The sequence below is a fragment of the Scardinius erythrophthalmus genome (genome assembly GCF_964197995.2).
Source record: "Scardinius erythrophthalmus genome assembly, chromosome: 2".
Lineage (NCBI taxonomy): Eukaryota > Metazoa > Chordata > Actinopteri > Cypriniformes > Leuciscidae > Scardinius > Scardinius erythrophthalmus.
The window spans coordinates 6984442-7009456 of NC_138222.1; the positions used below are offsets into that span (position 1 = coordinate 6984442).

Genomic DNA, 25015 nt, shown 5'->3' on the forward strand with positions numbered 1-25015 from the left:
GGATGACAGAAATATTCTACTAATATTCTTTTCTTCTTGGCACAGAAATGGAAGAGTCAATGTCTAAGGTTAGATCTGAAGTAAAAAAAAATGCTTGATTCTGCAGAAAAAACTGAAGTGCCTTAGATTTGACAAATTAAAATCGACATAGTGAGAGAGATTGGAAGAACGTCAGTTTGCCATTGGCTAAGTGGATGGGAGTAAATACATTTAAAAGAGTACTCAGTAATTTATTGATTTTTAAAGTTTTACGCTTGCAGAAATATACATATATATTTGTATTTTCATGTGTGCTCTACAATGAGTTCGGGAGTATTTAGACATTAAATACATAGAAAGAAGTACCCCTTGAAGAATTTGTTTTTATGTTAATTTTATAAAGTGGATCTTGTGATATTTTTACTACTATCATATATATATATTTTCTTCTTCAAAATGATAAATTTCCCAATTGAATAAATGGATGGTATTGTATAAGTGCAGTCCCTTCACTAGCATGCATTTAATTTATATTTTAAGAATGGAAAACTGTAACAAAGATGTGTTTTTTTCTGTTATGTCATTTTTATTGTTGGACTTTGTTTAGAGGACAGTGCAGGAAACATTTGCACTGTAGTTAAAGCAGGCTTGATCCGGTCCTGCTTCTCCATCAGTGTGGATTCACCAAACCATGTAACACAGTTGTGATCACGGCCTTGCAAACCGCACTGCTTTCCAGGCACTGCCGAGTTACAAAACAGCCGCACACCTACAAAGCTCTGTGTTCTCTCAAGCTACTGCCTCACAGACCCAATACATTATGTTTCTATAAAAGAAATCCAGAGAGAATCATTTTAGTACTTTGAAAAATAATGTGCCGTACACCCTGGAGCTATTCATTTAAGCAAGTCCTTCCCTTAACATTATTACCAGCTTGTTTTCACTCTGCTATCAGGCTTGCTATATGCGCACAATGTGATTTAGCCAAGTAGGACATGTTCCTGAATCAAAATCATTACCTGTTCCTGCGACAACAATCATATTGAATAATTATAGCCCAACCGCTATTTCCAACCCTAATCTGCAGCCCTAAGTGTACACATAAGCCTTCTTCTAAAATATGGTCAACTGATATATTGGTGATGCTGATGAATTGGCCAATATGTGGGATATTTTCGAACTCAGCCCAATAAAGTTTTGTAAGCCAGACCTTTGATGGCACGAAAAACCATCTGGACGTGAACAAATGTGTAACCAACACCAAAAAAATAAATAAAAAAATAGCAGTGCAGACTAACCCTGAATCAAATCCTAATCTACCCTATACCAAGTAAAGTTGTTAACTGAAAGTGACTTGCACTAACATATCTTAATATCAGGGCCATTGTTTTGTCTCTAGATGCACACCAGTCATTTTATTTATTTATTTTTCCTAAGGCACTTTTACAAAAGCTGCTTAAATGTCCTAATTTAACTAAAGCCTAATCCTGGCTTAATCTAAACCCTGTCTGTGAAACCGGGCCATATTTAATTAATTAATATTACTCAGTACTTAAATGTATAAATACACTGTACCACGGATACCTTAAAATAAGGGGTTGAACTTTAAGGTGTCAGTGTTACAGTGTAATTATATACTGAAGTACTGAGTGATTAAGCAACTACATGTACTTACTATAAGGTTAGGGTAGGATTAGGATTTGGTTGAGGGTTAGTTGCATGTAATTATGCATAATGTACTGTTATTACTATGGTAAGTACATGTAACATATGTAACAAGGACACTGTAAAATAAAGTGTAACCAAATAAGATATAACCAAAAAATCTATAAAAATAGCGATATTGAATTGCGACATGTACGTTTTGCGACATGTCCATTGAGTGGCGCTAAGATTGTGAATCTGCAATGATGTATTGGTAGGTTTTTTGCATTTTGCAAAAATGTTGCAACAGATAAGTTTTTCTAATAAGCCTGTTGTGCAATTATAGTCTCATTTATCCTATTTAAATAAAATATATGTCAAATGTAACTCCACACACATCCAGTGAGATCTTATGAAAAGCACATTGTATCAGCCCGAAGCAAACCTGTGTCCCTTTTAAATATTGTGTGACGGTCCAACTGTGAGACTGACAGCCGCTCATCTGAGATATGGTCCTGGCTGAATATACACCAGTATAGCAGACTACTTAAATAACATGCATATAAATATCAGTTGTCACTCTATATCTCCCAATAATATGTCTTATTAAGATTATATGTAAATGCTTAGTTTTATGATCAAAGCTCTATAGTATTAAATGTGTGGGGGCAAAACATAATGCAATGCAATGATGATTAAATAAATAAACGCTCCTCAAAAGCCTAATGTATCAGATTTAATACTTACATTTGAACAAGATTTTTCTGAAAATGGTGTCCAGTAGGTGTTCACCTAGACATATTACTAACAATATAAAATGTATTTAATACATTTACTCGTTACACTTTATTTTACAGTATGTACTTACAGTGTACTTACTGTAGAATACTGGTAATGTAAGGTAAAGACATAGGTTAAGTTTAGGTTTAGGGATAGGTTCAGGGTTAGTATCTAGTTATGACCCAGTTATTGTAATTGCTATAATAAGTAAGTTCAGGACCAACAAGGATGTTTATCCAGAAATGTGTCATACTTGGTTAAATCGCATTAAGCATGTCAGATCCAATTTTATTGTGCTTTATGTTGTAGTTCTTCAGTAATGTTGCAATTATATTCAAGAAGTCCTAGGAAATAAATGACAAACAAGCGGTACAGCAATGAGGCGGAGTTTTGTGTGAGGTATACGTTGGTGATTCATGGCTTTGTTGAAGAAAAGAGGTGGCATCTTCTGAGTTCAGATGTAATTAAGCATGAAAGATGTATCACAGATGTCAGCCCTCCCTGTAAAGATATGTCAGCTGTTTCTTCAAATTTGCTAGCACGAAAAATGAGGCCAATTTCTAAACAGAAACACAAACCCTGATATTATCCCCAATGCTAAAACTGTTTATTTTAGAGGCCTCCGTGTTTCAGCAGAGGAGCTGCGGTGCAAAAACAAACAGCATTTAAGCATCTTTTTGGTGAATACTTAATGTACTCCACTCACAGCATCGGAAACATGAAGTGATGTCTATTTTTATGTTTAGATTTGCATTCTAAGGGCAGAGAGGGTTGTAGGAGGCGTCGATTCCACATGGACCTGCTGCCTGCCTTGACTTCAACTGCAGTGACCTTTTTGAGTCAAGCACGATTCAGAGTGTAAAGTAGAGCTATCGGCTATATGCAAAAGCAAAGTAAAGAGAAAGAAGGATGAAAAAAGAAGGCATTAAGCAAACTTAAAGATTGTGATGTGGGTGTATCGGTTTGCCTACAAGATGTTGTTGCATAAAAACATTTGTGCTGCGCTACAAAACCATTGAAAAAATGAGCAGTCTCGCTATCTGCTGTCTACATAGACAGCCCTCATTAGAGACTTATTGGAAATGCTTTCCACGACACACTCACATGACATTCATAAGAAAATCTGTTACGGTTCTGCCCTGGCAGCCTTGTCTGTTTTGTCTTTGTTTCATGTTTCTATGTTTGTCTTGTGTCTGAGCACATGGCTCTGTCTTTGTTTGTGTTTGCCATGTGCTCCTCTTGTCCTGCCTCATTGTTTAGTCCACGTCTTGTCCTTGTTTCACTAATCGTGCTCACCTGATCCTCATGTGCTCTGGTCCCTTTATATTGTGCCTCTTTCCCTCATTTTGTGAGTTGTCTGCATTCATTGTGTGCATGCGTTCTTGCTTCTTGTCAGTCAGTTCTAGCTTTGTGTTTGTTCTGATTTTTATCCAGTTTTTCTTTGTTCCTGATTTTAAGTCTAGTCAAGTTCTAGTCTTTATTTTGAGTTCTTCCTCGGTTTTTTATCTTTATTTTTGGTTTCTCGCTATTTTGTTTTTGATTATTAACTTATCGGGCCCTATTTTAACGATCTGAAACGCAAGTGTCAAAGCGCAAAGTGCAAGTAACTTTGTGGGCGGGTCTTGGCGCTGTTGCTATTTTCCCGGCGGGATAAATGACTCTTGCGCCAGGCGCAAATCTAAAATGGTTTGGTCTGAAGTAGCTTCATTATTCATAGGTGTGGTTTGGGCGTAACGTGAAATAAACCAATCAGAGCGTCATCTCACATTCCCTTTGAGAGCAGGCGCGCTTTTTCTAAAGCGGATTCCTATTATAACGGCGGATTTACCAGGCGCGCGCCAGGAGCGGTTCACAGCCGAGGAGAGCAACGCTCTCGTCAGGGACGTTGGGGATGGAGAAACCCACCCAAATTAACTTCGGTTAAAAAGGCGTATGATAATTTGGGTAAATGTGTAAGCTAGATGTATGCTTTTATAATAAATTGTCTATCTATCTATCTATCTGTCTATCTATCTATCTATCGTAATAATGTATGATTTGCAAAAATGAAAACTGCTGCTTCTGTGTAGATGAGAGAATCAAAGTGTATGCGCGTTGTGCACACGCTACATTGATTATGGCCAAGCATGCGCCCTTAAAATAGCATATTAATAACATGCGCAACGCGCCACTGACTTTAAACAATTTTTTTCCTGGTTAGTGGCGCAATTGTTTTCTAAACCTGCAAAATAGCATGAAGGAACGTTTGCGCTGGAACACGCCTCCTTTTTTGCGCTGAACCGCCCAGGGAGTGCAAGTTCATTCCCTAGTTTAGCGACGTGCTTCTGTGGAGGGAAAAGCGCGCTTTGCGCGGGTGCAAAATGGGAATGATACATGCGTCAGTGTACAAAGTCAATTGCGCTGGGTGCAAGATAGGGCCCATCTTTTATTTCTTTTCTCTTTAGTTCTCTACAAGGTTGCTGTCTTGTTTGTTTTTTTTTCTTTTGCTAATTTCAGTTATTTATATCTAGATCTTTTGTTTATTTATTTTGCTAGATCCTGTTATTTCAGTATTGTTTCTTCATTTTTCTCTAGTCTCATTATCATTTTTATTTTGCTTTTATTACTTGTTGTCTTGACCTGTTAGTCTTGTCTCGTGTAGCCGTTGCATTGTCTCCATCTTTGGACGTCACGTCTTTGCTGTCTCATTTTCAACCTACCTGTTCCCCAGTTGTGCCCTCGGCCTGCCTGTTCTCACCCTATTGTTTGGACTGTTCCTGCCTGTGTTTTGTCTTTGTCAATAAATATCACTCCCCGTTCATTCTGCGCCTGGGTCCTCTCTTCTCTGAATCCTGACGAAATCAACTCTTACAGCTGATTCTAATAGTTTGCTGTTAGCATATGTTGCTAAGTTAACAATGCCATGCAAGCACAATACACAGTACAATGGATTAAATATTTTTAGACTTCAATATATATATGTTTGTAATCACTGTTTATCTGTCTAGCTTTTCTTTTTTTTTTTCAATTTGGCATGAAGTCCCCCTGTAGTCAATAATTGTATCCCTTAAAACTCATCTTTGATCACCAAAATTCCATATTTATAAGTTTTTTCCTTGAAAAAAAATATTGAATGTAACAATACACCCATGCCTCATTTAGTATACGTTAATATGCAAACCGTTTTGCTTTATTTGATGTTTGATTCATTGTGGGTTCCCTCTTACGTCATACTCCAGGGTTCCCTTATGCATTTGTGCACATGCATACTCTTCAAAAATGGTGCTTATTGTAGACAAACTAAAATATATCAATTGAAATGTATATTTACTTAAATGGAATTAAAATATATGGAATGTTAACTTGGTTATAGTGCCCAACAGAAGGGTCCATTTAAGTTCATATGTCATACTATCAAAAAATCGATGCTTTTAACCACAAGTCGACAGCTGTAGTTCAAACCACACAAGTTTGCGAAGCTGTTTGCAATTTTTTTGTTGGAACTATGGTTTCGAGAAACACTGAATATTTGTAATGACAGAACTTGTAGCCCTAGTTGGCTAACAATGCTTTTGGGAAACGCACCTCCGGCCAGGCTTTGGGCATTAGTTGGTCTGGTTGGAAATCACCTATCCGGCCAAGCAAAAGCTTGGCCAGACTGTGAAACAACAAACAAACATCTGAAGAACAGTTTGGCCAGACTGGGAGACCATCTTAAACCAACTAAGACCAGTAAACCAACTTAGCAACTTAGATTGTGTTTTTAACAGGAAATTGAGATATCTTATAAGCATGATTTATAATGTTTGAAATAGTCTGTGTGTCAATAAAAATGCTTAAAAATGTTGTCTAGGTAAGTAGCTCACTAAAGTTTGGAACGCAGCCATGGTGAGAACCTAATATTCTGCAAACTGTGCCACTTTCCATTCACTTCCCTTAACTTTCTCAGTGTATTATAGAAAAGAGCTTGTTTCAACCTCAACCCCTATTCAATGTAAATGTGACCTGTGTCAGTCAAGGAGGCTTAGGGGAATTGATGGATCACCTGGATACCTGCCATTGGAGACAAATCCAGAGTAAACTGAGGTGTAGGACAACTGGTTGCAAGTCACAGATTGGCAGCTACATTTTTCTTTCATTCATTTCTAGAGAGCATCAGAAATTTATACTGACCATGCACTCACTTTCATGCACATTCATAATAAAAAAAACATGAATCTGTTGAAATTAAAATCTGAGATGCATGAGTTGTACTTTCAGCTGCTCTCAGAAAATAGCTCCAGAAAGACTCAGTAACAGTCGTGCAATATTTCACACTTACAAATGTGATTATGCAAACAGGCTCACAATCCAAGTGGAACTGATGCAACTAAAGTGAAACATTGTGGCTTCAAAAGGCTGTTTATCAGCTCCTCACTTAATAGTTTGGCACTTATACATGTATTAAATAATTGCTTTTTGATAACATTCCATGCCAAGCCAGCTTCTGTCACTTAACTAGGATGGACATGATGGACAGATGCTCTGCAGTGCTGAATGACAGAGTGTTCTCATATTAAAACCACTTCAAAATCTGGAAAATAAAACAAACAAAAGATTAAAGTGGAGGAAAAAGAGGCATTCGCACATCTTAAAAGTACTGTATTTTAGAATCAGCCATTAAAGGGATGGTTCGGAGTAAAATCAACCTAGGGTGCTTTGCACCGTGACCTTGAGCCAAACACCCCACCATAAGCCTTTTTTTTACCTTGGTCGAACATTATTAAAGTTAGAGCTTATTTAGAGATATCAGCCGAATGGCTTAGTGCAGGCACTAATGGAACCAAGGTTGTATCTCATAAATTACCCCACTAATAATGCCCAGAATGGTACCAAACTTCTACAGTAGTACAAATAGGTTCTGTACTCAGAAAACGAGGCATTGGAAAGTTTGTAAGTACATCAGGAGTTTATTTAAATAACACTTGCCTGATGGCTAATGCTACCGCTGACCAGGACGTCAAGGTCACTTCAGTGATTTGGGAAAAGCCTGTAAAAGTCCTGGCAGAAAGCGATGCACAAGGATGTAGTGTAACAACGCCCAGTTCCAGGAATGCAGTAATATTTTGTTGGTAGTACCAGTTTGCAACAATTATTAGTTAACACTAAGTTGTCAACACTTCGGAAAAAATAATAATTTGTCGTTACACTACATCCTTATGCATCGCTTTTTGCCAGGACTTTTATGTGCTTTTCCCAAATCACGGAAGTGACCTCGACGTTCGGGTATAAGCCGTCAGGCAAGTGTTATTTAAATAAACTCCTGGTGTACTTACAAACTTTCCAATGCCTCGTTTTATGAGTGCAGAACCTATTTATACTACTGTAGAAGTTTGGTACCATTCTGGGCATTATTAGTGGGGTAAATTATGAGATACAACCTTGGATCCATTAGCGCCTGCACTAAGCCATTCGGCTGATATCTCTAAATAAGCTCTAACTTTAATAATGTTCGACCAAGGGAAAAAAGGCTTCGGGGGGGTTGGGGTGGGGGGGTTGGGGTGGGTTGGCTCGAGGTCACGGTGCAAAGGACCCTAGGTTGATTTTACTCCGAACCATCCCTTTAATGAAACACTAGTTTTAAGAAGATTTATTAAAAATTAAACAAAAAGTTCTATGCAAATTGTTCATTTTTATGATTTTAAGTTGTTCAGTATTACATGCTTCATCTCATTTTTTCATCGGCTTCATTTTTGTGCCTGCTGGGATGAGAGAGAATGAGACTGAAGAACAAAACGGTTTTCTTTCTTTTTTTACAGTGTAGGCGACTAGGCGTATTTGAACTAAAAAAAATTCCTTCATCCAACTCAAGTTCTCTACATGTTGGTTCGACTAAATCAAGGCCTTATAACCTGTTTTCCAAAGAACTTGCAAAAATCAAGTTAATATATGATTATTTTCAGCATTTTTTACTTGATCTATGAATCTTTTTATTTAAAACAGAAAATGTCATTCAAGCTAAAATAACTAAAGCACATTTATCCCTGAAGCGCCAAGAGCCTCTAGATATCTAATCACAAACAGCTGTAATGAGGTTGGAAAACAGTCTATGAAGCAATTCCCACTTGGACTCAAAACAGAGATGCTCAGAGAGATTGGCATCATTCTGTTTGGTGAATACACTTTGTGGAAAAGCTGATAAGACATCTCAAGCGATTATGTTGTATTCTCGGTAGGTAAACGTCCCCATGCCTAAAACGTTTATTTGTCTTTGTAGGCGCTTTGCTGAAAACTTTAAGATTTTAAGACATTAAGAGATACAGATGCTTCACTATGAAACTGTTATTATTCACAAATATCATTCAATAGATTCTGAACATTCTACAAACTACACTACAATGTAGTCCATCTAACATATATTTAGATCATTCTCATTAAATGAATGCACATAGTACCCTCCTATTGTTTCATGAACTAAATCAAAGAGGAAAGAAAGCATCTTAAAATCTTGTAACGTGGGTTTTTGGAAATTTCTACTCGAGTATATTTTCATGCTCCAGGATGTCCAACGCCTTCACTGTAATTTCAAAACAGGCAGTTGAATTGTCATCAAACAGTGTAAACCTGTGGGTGATCATCACGCCTATTTACAGCTTTCATAGTCTTTCCTGATGAGTCACAAGACAACCCTAATCTTCACTTTGATTTAAAGGCATAAGCAGCCAAACAGCCATAAAGTGACATGCTTCTGAGGAAATGGATAAACCAAAATAGTTTTAAAGGTTAAAGCACAAAAGCTGCATATGAAAAACTGCTTGAAAGGAATAATGCTAGGGTTTCTGTCAATAACAACTTCAATTTCCTTCTGTTCCACACACAAAGTTACCGTATGGTACATAAAGAGGACATGGTGCATTTGTTGTCATCTCTGACCTTGGCGCCCCAGATCCCCATTAAATTAATTTCATTTATTTATAATGCACAAATAAACACAACAATAATCAACCATTGTGCTGTACAGAAGAGAAGTCCTAAGATCTCACAGATAAGGGAAGACTGTTCCATAATAGGTCATATAGGTCTGGCATCAGAAACCACAGTTTTTCCTGTGGATTGCAAGCATCTGACCGGCTTATTCAAATTTAAAAGATCTGACAAATAAGAAAGCGCCAGACCATTTAGGGATTTAAAAGCAAGCAACACTAACTTAAAATCCTCTCTATAAAGCACTGACAACCAATTGCGGGACATTAAGATCAGAGTAATGTATTCACGTTTACGGACCCCAGTTAAAAATCTGGTGGCTGCATGTTGAACTATTTAAAGCCGTGAGATAGAGGACTGGGAAATTTCAATATATAAGGAATTACAAAAGTCCAAATGAGATAAGACAAAAGCATGTATGACACTTTCAAGTTCTTTAGACAAAAGTTTTAAATGTAATAAGCTTGACTTACAGTTTAATACTTGTATTAATATGTTGGTCAAATTTAAGGGAGGAATCAAAAATAACTCCCAAATTTTGGTTTGATGTAGGAATATAAGTTGCCAAAAATAAAGTTAGCTTTTCCTTTACCCAGAGAGAGAGAGCCCAAAAGCAATTGCTTCCGCCTTACTCTCATGTAAGTGTAAGAAATCCAAAGACATCCAAGATCTTATATCAGCTAACATCCAAGCAAGGTTTCTAAACCTTTATTGTCAGGTCATGCTTTAAAGGCAAATAGATTTGGGTGTCATCTGCATAAAAATGAAAAGACACTCCATGCTTCCTAAAAAATTAACCTAATGGAAGGATGCACAGAGAAAACAAGGTATGAGCCAAAATGGAGCCTTGAGGAACACCACAGGTAAGAGGGACTACGGATGAAACAGAGCGTCCTATGACTACTGAAAAGTTGATGTTACTAAAATAGGATGTAAACCAGCTAAGGGCACTTCCTCTGATGTCCACACACTATTCAAGGCACGAAATAAGAATGCAGTGGTCAACAGTGTTGAATATTGCACTCAAAAGTCAACAGATAGCAAAAAGTAATTTAATAGAGCAGACTCAGTATGTTTGCAATGAGCTGGAACCGACCCAGAGAAAAGGCTCTTGTTTACAATCGATAGGATCCATGTCCCAACACTATTGAATATCTGATTAAAAACTAACAATATCAAGAGAAGAAGTGGTAGGCTTCAACTAAGCAACTATATACAAGGCATAGTAATCGGCAATTGGTGGAAATCAGAAAGGAGGGATCATCAGTTGAAAGCGCAATGGACTGTCTAATTGCCACTATTTTATCCACTAAGAATCTAAAAAATAAAAAAATCACACAAAGTGGAAGATTCAGCAAGATTGCCTGTAGGATTAAAACAAATATTAAACAGAGTCCGACATAGATAAATAGAATGATAAACAGATCAATATATAAATAAAACAAAAGACAGACAGATGGATGGATAGTGATAATCACTTATTACATATAAATCAATAGCTAAAAATAAAAAGATGAGACAATCTGATAATCAAGCATATCTGTATCAAGTGCATTCCTTCCCTTCCAGCTGCACAGCGGTGAATAACGCCACATGAGCCTGTGCAACAGACAGTGAGCTCATTCCACGCGTATGTCTCTTAAATTCAAAGAGTGACTGACTTCCTTTAGCTGTGCTTACTCAGAGATGCTGCGCTCCGCTTGGCTCTGTTTTAATTAATGACTAATTACATCCCATTGCTTCTAATTAGAATCACAAATTCAAGAGTGCCGAGGACAGAAAGCGAGTCTGAATCACAGGCATCATCTGCCTCTCCTCTTTTTCTTTCTCATACAAAAAAAATAAGGCACGGGTAGGAAAACGTGCTCCATGATAATCTCCTTTTTGCTTGTTTAGACAATGCCAGAAGATAAACTCAGGACTAAAAATAAGACTAAATTATAAAAAGGGATATGATGGAATTTAAAATAATTCATTTCTATAAAATAACAAAAGACATAAGCCACTCAAGGCCAAGGGTTACCATCATTTTTCTAGGTTGAGGTGGTTTTAGGCACTTTGAGTCATACTTAACAACACCCCTAAGCCGTAGTAAAGTCACGGTTATGCACAGTTGCTAATAGTGTTTATAAAATAGCAACGAGAGCAATATTTTAAAAGACTTCGGATTATTCAGCCATTACTTCTGTATCACAACCTTTAGAAATCATTCAAATATGCTGATTTGGTGCTCATTTATGCTAATTATTAATTATTATCAATTTTGAAAACAGCTTAATGTTTTTGAGAAAATCATGATGAGTTTTTTAAGGATTCTTTGATAAATAGAAAGTTCAAAAGAAAAGTATTTCTTTGAAATATATATCTTTTGTAACATTATAACTGGCATTTGTAAGGCTTTTAATTAATTGAATGCATCCTTGCTGAATAAAAGTATTATATTCTAAATATACTTTTTTTAAAGTGTAACTGTTTACACATAAATATGAATCAAGAAAAAACTATTTTCAACATTGATAACAGTAAGTATCATGTGACACTGAAGACTTAATAGAGCTGGTAAATCCCGCCCATCCGTAAAACCCCAAGTGGAACTCTAGGTTGAAAAATCGTCAATGCAAGTGAATGGGAGAAAATAATTATTTTCTGGTCCCCTTTGAATTGTGCCATGAATGTGAACATATGTTGTCTGTGAATTTTTTATATAATTTTTCATGTTACGAGTTTGACAGTATATGGTATGATTCTTTGGCTAGCAGTTGTGGAAAAGACATAACGAGAAAGACTACATGTCGCCTATGTGACGTCACCCCATAAAGTTGACTTACCCGTGGTTTTCGCCAACCTCAACGATTTTGTCCTCTCCCTGAAAGAAGGCGGTGAAGTGCACCAAAGACACAGCCATGTTTAGCGGGATCCGTGAGCTAGTGTCCGTGTGCGAGTGGTGGTGATGTTTCAAACGCGTCGAAAGCAGCGAGGAGTTGTAGTCCACAAAGTGCTCTCACACAAAGTCTAACCGTATCAAACTTCTACCCGCTAAATTGTAGCATTCTTTACACGAAAAGTTATATAAAAAATTCACAGACAACATATGTTCACATTCATGGCAAAATTCAAACAGGACCAGAAAATAATAATTTTCTCCCATTCACTTGCATTGACGATTTTTCAACCTAGAGGTCCAGTGGGGTTAGCGGAAGGGGCGGGACTTACCAGCTCTATAATGATGCAGAAAATTCAGCTTTGATCAAAGGAAAAAAATTGCATTGTAAAATATATTCAGATAGAAAACAGTAATTTTAAATTCTAATAATATTTAACACACATAGGGCCAGATTTACTAACAGCTTGCGCCAGCGCAAACCCTCTTTTGGTGTTTGAAACTAAAAAAAAACTATTGTCAGGACTGTCACACACAGTGAAAGATTTGCGCTGAAAAGGCATTGACAGGGTTATTACTGGCGCTGACCTTATTGCATATGCATTTGTCGGAGTTTCCCTTTCAGACATAAAATTTATGTGAGATGAGTATTTAAAAGGTTAGTTCACCCAAAAATGAAAATTCTGTCACAATCAGTAATCACTCACCCTCATGTTGTTCCAACCCCGTAAGACTTTCGTTCATCTTCAGAATACAAATTATGATATTTTTGATGAAATCTGAGAGCTGTCTCACTCCTCCATTAGGCTTCAATGTAACTGAAACTTGCCGGCCCAGAAAGTTAGTAAAGACAATGTTTAAAATAGTCCAAGTGACTACAGTGGCTCAACCATAAGTTTATCAGGCGACGAGAATACTTTTTGTGCGCAAAAAAAAAAAAAAAAAAAAAAAAAAAATTACAGCTTTATTCAACTATTCATTTTCTTCTGTGTGGGCCTGAGTGAGTTCACATAGTGTAACAGCGCAGCGCTTCTGGGTTGTACGTCAGAACGTAGGCTCACTTTTGGCCAGCATCACATACATGACCAGTGTCGGCCAATAGTGAGCCTACATTCTGAAGTACAACCCAGAGGTTATTAACGATGTCTTTACTAACTTTCTGGTAGGCAAGTTTCAATAACATAGAAGCCTATGGAGGAGTGAGACAGCTCTCAGATAGTTCCGAAGATGAATGAAAGTCTTGGAACAACATGAGGGTTAGTAATTACTGACAGAATTTTCATTTTTGGGTGAACTAACCCTTTAAATGAATCACGCAACACGATTTACTAAGGTTTGCGCTAGTCAATTTACTTGGTGTTTGCGCCGTTATTTAACGCCCCAAAATTTCTTAAACCAGACCTTAATTTGCGCTGATCTTGGTAGATTGCGTTGGTCATTATGGAAATGATCCGGCTGCGTCTGTGTTCTTTCATTTGCATGTCGTCAGTAGATCACGCGCAGAACTTTATAGAAATGGATAGAAATGTTCCGTCATGGTTCCATTGAGATGATCACTCAGAACATCTCTATACTGATTTGCAGTGACCCTTCCCTTTGAAGGGACAAGTGTGGATCCAAACCATGCCAGCCTGATGCTGCTAAATCCAACTTTGGTCATCTGGCTCAGTGCCATGACAAGCAAAATATTTATAGTTATGATGTCTTCCCTCACAGTACTCTCAAAGGCAGGCAGGCGGTGACTGTGCTATATAGTGAAACATGACCTCAATTTGCTCCAGTGTGCCAACTGTTCCTCCTGCACCTTTAGGAGTTCAGACACAAATTCCTAAATAAGAAAATTTGCACTTGTGCATTTTTCGCAGTGTGGCGGACCCTGATATCAGCAGGTTACTTTCTCTATTAGAGATTCAGTCGACATTGCAAAATAAGGTTGACTACTGTGATACCATGTTTTGACTCCCCTTAAGCTTTCCAAGCATAACATCTATGAAGGTTTTGAACATGGATAAATATTTAATGAACTGTATTTTTTTTTTTTTTTTTTTTTAGTCCATACCAAAAAACTGCTGTTGTTAAATCTGGGTTAAACAGATATGCAAATCCACTTACTCTAGAACGCTATAATTAATGCAAATTTTTATTTTGTTTGCATCAAGGTATGTTTACCCTGTCCTATTTTTTGTAGTTAGGTCAAATAGTTTATTCATGAAAGTTAGATGCATGGCACAAAACAAGCAGGCATTCACATTGTGCTGCTTTAATTCTAACCTATTCAAATCATCTCAGCATGAAAGCTTTTGAGATACTGTAGCATTAACTTCCATTGTGCATGAGTGTGCACTCAGCATGAAGAGCAGGAATATAGTGTGTTATTGTCTTTACAGAACTGAACCGAGAAGACAAGCAGGCTAAAAGCATTTGTCTTGCACAATACAATCAAAACTAAACAACTAAATTACTGTTGTAGTTATGGCTACAGATGAAAAAAAAAAACATTTAAGGCTTATACCCCTGAATGACCTCTTTTAAAAGGGTAACAGATCAGCCGAATAAAGTGGTAGGTTTGATTTTTTTACTGCAAAGCTCAAGGGAACGAACAGAGGAAATGAAGCGAGCAATTCTATTCATGAAGTCTTAATGTGTCGCTCTAACACCCAATTACAGCCAAGCGTGGCTTCTGATTATATTAGATATAAAATACTGGCTATTTGGTTGTTGTTTTTTCATTCTGTTAGCAACCTTCTTAGATTTAATTTTCATTATCATGGACTTTTAGTTAGTTTTGTATCATATCCTACTGTCCTTGTTCTAGTTTCCCGCTTTCTTTAGTTACTATGGCAATTCATCTGATCATCACACCTGTTAGACTTTCAATGTGTACTTAAGTTCCTTGTTTCCTCAGTTCAGTGTTGGTTGTTGTTTGTGTATTATGCACACTAATATGTCCTGGATTGTCCTGTTTTTATTCTTTTATTAAAACCTTTGTGTTGGAAATCTCTGTATCATTTTCATCTTTGGAACCTCTAGATCTGTGACCATTTTAAAGGTTCCTAATGTTGTTTTGGAGTTTCCAACAAGAGGTTTACATGCATCTAAGGTCAAAAAACACGAATTTTCTCATAATATACATTGCACATCACCACTTTTCTCACAGTGACTGAAACAGCTCAATAAGAGAGCGTCCTCTGCTCTGATTGGTCAGATGGCCCAGTCTGTTGTGATTGGTCTACTACTTACAGCGCGTGTCGGAAAGGAAACAGACATTACCATATCTGAATTTCAGCTCTGAATATTCCTCAGCACCTGTGATACGAACATCAATTTCAAAAACATTTCAATTCCAATGCTAGTCCTCATCCTTTGGAAATGCATGCAAAGTAGATTCACAGCACTGAAAACAGCGACTTCTCGACATGTCGACAACACAAACCAAGGCCTCAGCTACAGTGTTTGAGGGAGGGTCAAATTATATGTTGTTTGCGGGCAGCCAGTGAAGACCAGCTGAGCAAATGTAATGCACATTTTTCCCAAACCTAGCTATATTACACACTGCATGAAAGGTAAAATTCAAAAAAGCAAAATACACTTTAAAGTGTCTTAGTTACAGTGTAGTTATACTTTTAAGTTCTCAGTAGTATCAATTAACAACATGTACTTACTATAGGATAAAGGTTTGGTTTAGGTTATAATTGTAACAAAGACACTTTGTTAATAATTAATACCAAGTGTTACCAATTTTTTGGGCCAATTTACATATCATAATTTACTTAAGAGTATACTTAACAATGTTGCTAATTTATTCATATTTTTAAAGATCAGTTTCATTGTCAGTGAGCATTAAATTTCCACTAAATGTAATACACATGTAAAAATAGGAGAAATGAGCAGCACAATTAAATATACAGTATCGACCAATACGGATCGATTTCAAGAGCTACTGCAACTAGTTGAAATTGAGTTTTAGAATATGTTGCTGTCAATGCATCTGAATTTAACAAGGCCAGATTTAGCATATGGGTATTTGGGCACCATACAGGGTTGAATAAATATTTTCAAATAGCATTAGATACGGCATAATGGCCAAAGTCATCGCCTGCTGAGGCACAATGCCTGCTGAGTCCACCAAACCAACACTGCACAGAGACCAGGGGTTTCACAGACGGGGTGTCCAAGGGAACAGCGACACTTTATCACACTGAATAAGCCTATGGTACTTCATCATGCTAAATTACAGAACATTGACTTATACAAAACACACCGAGAGACTACAGCATAGAACTTAGTTACTACCAAACTACTTTTTTTCAAGTGCTAAGTGAGTTAAAACACTATAAATGCATGTCGTATGTGAGCTGTACTGATTAATAGCCTGTCTTTCTGGATCAGGGGCTTTGCCGTGTCTTTGTTTAACAGAGCTCATTGTGATTATCACAGGATAAACCCTCCAGCAAGGCCATAAATCAGCCCTGCCGAGGCTCCTCGCGCACACAGCCATCTGTCAGTCAAAAGGCCAGATGAGGGCAACTTGAAAAATTTCGAGTCTCTTCCGAGGTGTGCCAAGTACAGCATCTCTGCTGTGTTTCCATGCCTTTCTGTTGAGGTAATTAACCCCAACCCGCTGCTTATTAGAGGAGACTCACAGGGAGCGGAGGATGAGAGGAAATGAGAAATCACAGCTTCTTGAAAGAGCAAACGCAGTCCTTGGAGACGGTGTCATCCGTTTGACTCTTCGCAGATCACTCTGCCTTCAAACCAAATATTCCATAACATATATTCCTTCTGACTACATCACAGTTAGGTAACGTTCTTAAATAGGTCATACAGCTCAACATTTCTCACCTATGCCACTAAAATATAATAAACAAAACAAACAAAGTCATTTGTACCTTTCAACACACTTTTACATTAACCTCAATAATAATACTGACTGCACATCATTACCATAACATCATAACTTCACAAATGAGTTCCAGTGCGACCTGCAGCTTTTCTGCTGGCGCTCATGTCCGTTATATTTCTGTTGTAACAAGGCTTTTTAATGAGCAAAATGTAAAAATAATAGTGTGTTCCCTCATAGTTACAAATTTAAAAAGTTATATTTTAAAAACGTGTTTCTGATAACCAAACAAACTAACCTAGCTGACGAACATATTCAATGTCTAAGAGAGACTTGAATTAATAACTATTTTTATCAATTGCTTACTATAACTTACTACTTATAAAGTGGTAATACCATAACTAACATCTAGAATAGCTAGACAAATTCTGTCCATTGTGTATACAGTGTGCGCACTTGAAATCAGAACGGATGAACCGGAAAAATGAAACAATGAATGAAGAATAAACAATGGTGAGAATTCCTCATCTAGCCAACAAACTGTCTGAACAAGTGGACTTAAGTTCAATAGCCAAGTACAAATATGCAAGGAATGTTTTGGTAACACTTTACAATAAGGTCACATTATCGAATTTCAAGTTGACTTTTAAACAGTTGACAGTAAAAAAAGTTAATACTTTTTTGCTCTGTTTCAAAGAGTGTTTGTCATAACCAATAGCAGGATCTAGAAAAAATGAAAATCCTATTCCACAGCAGCACTTTCTGTTCCTGCTTCTTCTTCTTCTGCAGAATTGCATCCTTCAGCTCCCATGAAATGCTGTTTTCTTGATTTGTTTAAATGTGGCGCAGTACTTTGCATAAAAGCTAAATGCAAATGGTATGAGAGCAGATAAACAATGTAATGAGCTGAGAATATGTCCGCTTCACTTCGCTCCGCTACACAATGTAACTACACAATTGAAAGAGGGACTAAGTGATTCTGTTGTTCTTTCTCTTTGGCTTTCAGCAGAAAATCCACTACAGCGCTAAAGAGCTGCTGTGCAGAAGCGTGCTGCATTTTCATCAACTTGAGGATGACAGGGAGATCAGGCAGGCCATCCTCCAGGCTGTTTGTACCAGGTGGTGGAGCCACAGCTGGCATGTACCTCTTCCACATAAATCATTCATTCTGGAAAACACTTGTATGTTACAGAGAGAGAGAAGCGATGTAAAGTCTGGGACCATGAAGTTTAGAGCAACCTTTGTCGCCACTGCATTGTAAGATACAGATTTGCCGCTTAAAAGTGGACTAAAGTCATTCTGCCCTTTGGAAGATGAATGCAGATAAAGCAGTATTCTGGTAAAGTTAAGCTCAATCAACAGCATTTGTAGCATAATGTTAATTACCACTCATCCCTAATTTTCTCTGAGGCAATGAGGCACAATGCAAGTCAATGGTGCCAAATGTCAAGCAGAAATGTGAAGCGTTAAAATGTTTCTCACATTAAAGGGGTCATGTTTTTATTTTTATTTTAATATGTTCCTTGAGGTTCACTGTTAATACAAATTCACAAAATAACAAATATAGTCTTACTCTCTGTCTGAAATGAACAGTTTTTAAGGGGCCTTTAAGGGTTGTTGGTAAACGGCCACTGTTATGCTTGGCTAACATCATTGCGTAGGAAACATTATGGACGCCCACTCGCTATTGCATATGAGTAAGTGTTTTTAAAACATTATCATATAAAACCGTCCTTTACTAACAAAGCATTATGAAATCATTTATTTACGGTTTGTGATGCAGCAGCTGTCAGATCCAATACAATTGGCTTCATCTGCCATCAAACGTTTCTGATGTGATGTGATGCAACGCTCACAGTCAGGCAAATGTCATTCGTTAAGCAACTGAACGCCAGTGGTGCGTCAATATCTTGCTCTGGACCAAGTCATAAACAAATGTTTTTGCCTGTGTGATGTCACAAATCCCATAATATCAAAATGAGCCATTTTTGGAGCTTGATTGAAACTTGCAGGATGTTTTAATGGTACAAAGGCTTCTTATATGTCTAAAGCTCAAGGCTAATTTGATTTCTCTTGTCATGACCCCTTTAATTCTTTTGTGAAAACGTGTGCATTGTTTGAGCTGTAAAGTTGCTCTGACCAATTTTACAGTCTTTTTAGGGGTTTAGGCGTTGCGTTGTCACAACAAAGAAGTTGTAAAAGTGGATATGGCTTTACATAGAAAACATCAGAAAGTGATTTAAAGGAGAACTCCGGTCAATTTTAACATTGAGCTCATTTTTTTGTAAATTTGGAGTGCTGTCAATACAGAGAACAAAGACAAAATCAGTGTTGCCTACACCGTGTTATCCTCTTTTTAAAATTTGCACCCTGTTGACTTCAATGGGGGTTAATTAATTAAACATTAATTAATTTTTATTAATTAATAAAAATTATGTTATTTCAGCCAGCGCACATACCTGTATTTACATCCTGTTTTCGGTCGAAGTCCATAGTAATCGATTGTCGAGTTCACACGCATAGGTTTAGTTACCTATTATCACGTGCGTGAACTCGACAATCGATTACTATGGACTTCGACCGAAAACAGGATGTAAATACAGGTATGTGCGCTGGCTGAAATAACATAACTTTTATTAATATCTTTCACATCTACTGCAGTCAGATTCACCCGTGATCACTCTGAAGGAATCACTCACATTTTCTGTGCACTTGTAATGACACATCAAGGATGTTAAGAGGCTAAAAGCTGGTTTAAAACTTGCCCCATTGAAGTCAATAGGGTGCAAATTTTAAAAAGAGGATAACACGGTGTAGGCAACACCGATTTTTGTCATTGTTCTCTGTACTGACAGCACTCCAAATTTACAAAAAAATGAGCTCAATGTTAAAATTGACCGGAGTTCTCCTTTAAGTAGTTCTGTTTAAGTTGCTCAAACAGTAGAGCATGTAGTAGCTCAAATAGTAGTCTCGCGTAGCCAGACCTTCAGACTGACGGCTGAAGGTCTGGAATTCATAGCAGCTTTCTTTGGCCAAGGCCCGCCCATAAGGCCGTTTGACCGACATGTCAAACAACCAATTACAGTTCGTTTCGTTCAGCGTCACGTTTCGGGGCGTGGAAATGTCCCCACAACAACAGACCGGCGTGCAACAAGTCAGTCAGCATAGAAAATCAAAGAAGGAGAAGAAAACAAGCAGTAAGTCATTGATCTGTTCGTGCATGTATACTACGTTTAGCTGATCTTGATAAATGCTCATTGTCACTCAAGTAAACACAACAGTTTTTCTTCCGCAATCACACGTCTGCGCTTTGTTTCCCGGCTGACCGAAAATAAACGCGACACTCGCGCCACCCGGAAATCCGATAAAATTCAACCAATCAGATGACGACTTCGACATTCCTGAAGTGTTTCCAGTTAAGTGTACCATATGCATCAGACGTTTAGCCAACGTTCCGTGGGCGTGACGTCTGAGGCTGAGACTACTCAAATAGTAACTACTGTTTAAGTAGCTCAAGCATGGTGCTAGCAACAGCAAGGTCATATAAAGGTTTGATTCCCAGGAAAAGCTGATCAATTGTCTGGTAAAAGCATTAGTGTAAAGGTAAATTTTTTTACATTAAAATCATGTAAACACATGTTTACATATAGGGGAAAACTATTGCAACCGGGCATGAAAAAGAAATTGCGAAGTTGTGATAGTCTTTTCTTCACTATTGTCATGTATATCTGAGTGAAACAGCTTTTCAAACAAAAAATAAATGCAGGGCAGGAATTGAATTTGTCCATGGGGAATATAGTGCTGAAGCGATGATGTCAAAACACAGAAGAATAATTCGCCAGTGCGTGGTTCACTCGAGATATTCCTATGCTTTTATAATGGGGTTATTCAGTTTATGAGTGAAATAAGATCTGTGGTAAGTATAACTTGACGATACTTCGACACTTTTTACTGTTTACACCTGATATTAAGGCGCGTTTTGGTTGATTGGATCACAAGTAGACGAGTGAGACACATTCCCGTTTACACCTGGTGTTTTAATCCGACTCTTTTGTCCACTTTCATCAACTTCTGTCCTGATTTCTTCGAAGGGAGGGTCTATGGGTGGGTAAATGTGGGGGCTTTTTCAGATCTTTCGATCTAATGGACAAAATAAGCTCACGCAATTTACATATGTATGTGACCAGAGACGACAGAAAAACACATGGAGAGACGGAGAGAAGACGGTCTTTTTTGGCATTCGACCACATGAGCGTTTACACTACGAAAGCAATGTGGGGTTTTTTTTTCACTACCTCTGAAAGTAGTCGAAAGTGGACAAGCTCAAAACATTTTAGACCCTGTTTACACCTAGTATTAAAGGGGTGGTTGATTAATATTTCACTTTTCTAACTTTAGTTAGTGTGTAATGTTGCTGTTTGAGCATAAACAACATCTGCAAAGTTACAATGCTCAAAGTTCAAAGCAAAGGGAGATATTTGCTTGCAAAGAAATCACTGTTTAAGGACTACAACAAATTAACATAACATAAACATTAACATAAACCCCGCCCCCGGAACACGATTTATAGATTATCAAGACAGAATATGCTAATCAATGACTAGAAGATAACTACACATAAGCTACATAAATTCATCAACTAGCCATTAAGAAACGTCCTGTTGCTTCTACATGTGAGTCTCTCCATCATTGTCTGAATCCAGTTTGAACATTAAAGGCTAAAAGTTTTTGAAATTTTCAGTGCATGTCTGTGTGAGTGCAAGCTGTTGAAGCTCCGCCCTCTGTGCCGGGAGCAGCAACTCATTTGCATTTAAAGGAACAGACACAAAACGGTGCGTTTTGCTCACCCTCAAAAATGGACAATTTTAACATGCTATATAAAAATATCGGTGGGGTGTTTTGAGCTAAAACTTCTCATACACACTCTGGGGACATCAGACTTATTTTACATCTTGTGAAAAGGGCATTATACCACCCCTTAAGAAGCATTTTGGTTGATGGGATCACAAGTGTACAAGGCTAAATACAGGTGTAAACGGGGTCTAAAACGTTTTTAGCTTGTCTTTTATTACATGTTAACCCATTCACTTCCATGATAAAAAATCATTACTAAACTGAAAACGTCAACAATCCATGCCGTTCAACAAAAGATCAAGTGTTGAAACCAAAAAATGCTCACTAATGCTCTTCTCCAAGCCCATTCCTGAAGCCCACAGCCGTTGCCAAACAGCTCAACGTGTCTGCGGCTGTAGCTCGGGAATGTTTGCTCTAGTTCTCATCTGTAGCCGTCTCTCAGCTCAGCGAAGTTTGTTTGCACCCTTGGCTCAGTTTGAGCGCTACACTGCCTGTCAGCAACCCATATCAACAGTTAGTAAGTACGACATAATCATCTCTCTAACAATGAAGTGTGTCTTTTATAACAAAGCACAAAAGGATGCCATTAATAAAATTATATTGCAGACTTTCTTGAACAACACAAGATTTCTATTCATAAGATATTCAGTGAAGCAGACAAATCATGCTGTGCATGTTGTAGACTAATAAACCAGAAACAGAACAGCAAATTGCTTGTGTTCTCTCAGATCTGCAACAAATTAGTACTTTCCGAAGTAGCTGAAAACGAATCCGGAATAAAGCTTGCGCTACAGTGAGAAACTACAAATGCTTTATTGTTTATTTGGCAGATGCTTTACGGGGAAGGTGGGTTAGGCAGTATTGCAAGAGGAAGAATCCACCATTTGCTTTTGCACGAATATGATAAAGATCAAGCAATATATTCACAAACGACCAAATTTTGACCTCAAACATGTAATTGATGTATCCTACACTCTTAAAAGGCCAAAGAACCTTTTGGTGAAAAGTTCTTAAAAAGAATAGTTTTCTTAATGTGAAGAGTATTTAAATAATCCGAAGAACCTTTTTCCACTATAAAGAACATATAAAGTGCAATGGATAGGTTCTGTTGAGCTTAAAGGTTCTTCATTGAACCCTAAATGCCAATTAATAACGCTTATTTATAAGAGCGTATCAAATCAACAAATGCATTAATGATGAAAAAAAAATAAAAAATTGTGTGCTGAGAAGTGCTGAAAAATCTAAACTATCTGTTCAGACAGAAGCAATCAGTCACTTTTCATAATTAATGTTCAGCCAGTGCCAAGTTCATTAAACAAGAGTCTCTGAAGAGAGAAGGAGAGGAGTTTGCAATCATCAGTAGTCTTTGTGAAGCCGCCAGATCACGAGTGGAGGTCACACCTGCATAAAAGTGCCATTAAAGAGGACGCAAGGTGCAATCAACCTGATCTGAACAGGACAGGACAAATGTTCAATTGATATTCAGGTCATGATGATGAAATTCCATAGATTCTTCTGTTTATCAGGAAGAAACTCTCCACAATGGACTGCTATTTCAGAGCAACCCTCTCTCCAGGTCATGTCTGTCCACAGTACAGACAAATATTTACTATGGTAACCACAGTGTCTAGCAAAATACTTATTTTACTATAGTTACAATAGTTACAAAAACAAAACTTGTCATATATATTTGTCATTGTAAAGAATACATTTTTCAAAGACCAAATGCCTCTTAAAAACAGAACAAAAAGTCCCTGAAAGGTTCATGTACGCGGTTTTGGTACAATAAATGCAATACATTTCGCAGGTAACTGGTTACCATGATTCTTCTTTGAAAGGGTGAAAATTCAGTTGAATGTTCAATGAAAGGTTTATATATATATATATATATATATATAAACCTTTCATTGAACATATATATATATATATATATATATATATATATATATATATATATTTAATATATATATATAAGTTAATATAAGTTTTAATATATACAAAAATATATTTTTGCTGAATTGTTGGTCCTCAGCTATATTCCATTTTCTCATAGGAAAATAATTCATAAAAGGGATATAAGATATGATATAGTGCTTAATAGCATGAAAAAATCTATGAGCATTTTGGCCAGTCTCACATCAGAAGTCTTTGATTATTTATAACAGTTATATAGCTTGGTTGAAAACAAATAAACAATCTGATTTTCTCCGTTTTTACACAAACTGAAGTGTTGACTGCATTAATCGAGCTCAACTATTAGCTATTGTTAACAAATAAAAACTGTTCTTTAATGTATTATTTATTTATTTGGTCCAAAACTAGTTAGCCCGTGCTGTGAGACAGATTAATCTAGGTTGCATATACAAATACTAATGTTTATCTAAACACCCCTTCCGATCACCATTTGTTTAATAAAAAGATCTTCTATTCGTGGAAAGTGGCATTTAACTTATTTTTGGCACATATTGTGCTGAATTTGTGGTTGTCAGCTGTATTTCTCATTGTGAACATTTTTTGACGTCACATTTGTATGCACAATTATTAAGCACACATTCGTCTTACCTTGTATATGCTGATTAACTACATTCTCCAGTCGATCCAGTCGCTCTATAATCCGCAGAGTTTCTCCTTTCCTGTCGCCTTCCAACTTTTTGGCTGGGACAGGCATCGGCACTTTGATGTAGACATTAGCGATGTAATTAGTCACCCATCCGACGTACAAAAGACACACTATGTTGGTCATGCCACTTAGTATCACACATGTAGACACCAAAGTTTTGGTTCTCCTGGTGCAAGCCATTCCGACATCCCTCCATATAGAGTCCGAGATACAGCGGACAAGTGCGCCTGTCCTCAACTCTGTATGCGCTCCGATGGAGAATCACGCGCTAGTTCGGTCCTCGCGACTGACGCAAACACTACAGCGCGTGCTGCATTCTGCCACAGATTCCAACGACTTGAAATGTGCAACTATCGTCTTGTTCCAACAAGACTCGCCGCGTCCTCCATCCGCAGCGGTATAGAAAGGAGAGTGAAGGTGCGCCAGTGTGTGTGTGTGTGTGTGTGTGTGTGTGATTTGATCCTGAGCCTGTTGA

General features: G+C 37.4%; 1 protein-coding gene across 1 annotated transcript in view; it reads right to left on the reverse strand.

The window, feature by feature from the left end:
* The window catches only part of galnt18b (UDP-N-acetyl-alpha-D-galactosamine:polypeptide N-acetylgalactosaminyltransferase 18b), a gene marked incomplete at its 5' end in the record, with an annotated part of 101478 nt that extends 76758 nt beyond the window's left edge, over positions 1-24720 (reverse strand). Inside the window, one exon of the mRNA XM_081358391.1 lies at positions 24483-24720. Within this exon, the coding sequence (XP_081214517.1) occupies positions 24483-24720 (238 nt within the window). The remainder of the gene's footprint in view (positions 1-24482) is intronic.
* Between the last annotated feature and the right edge of the window lie 295 nt (positions 24721-25015).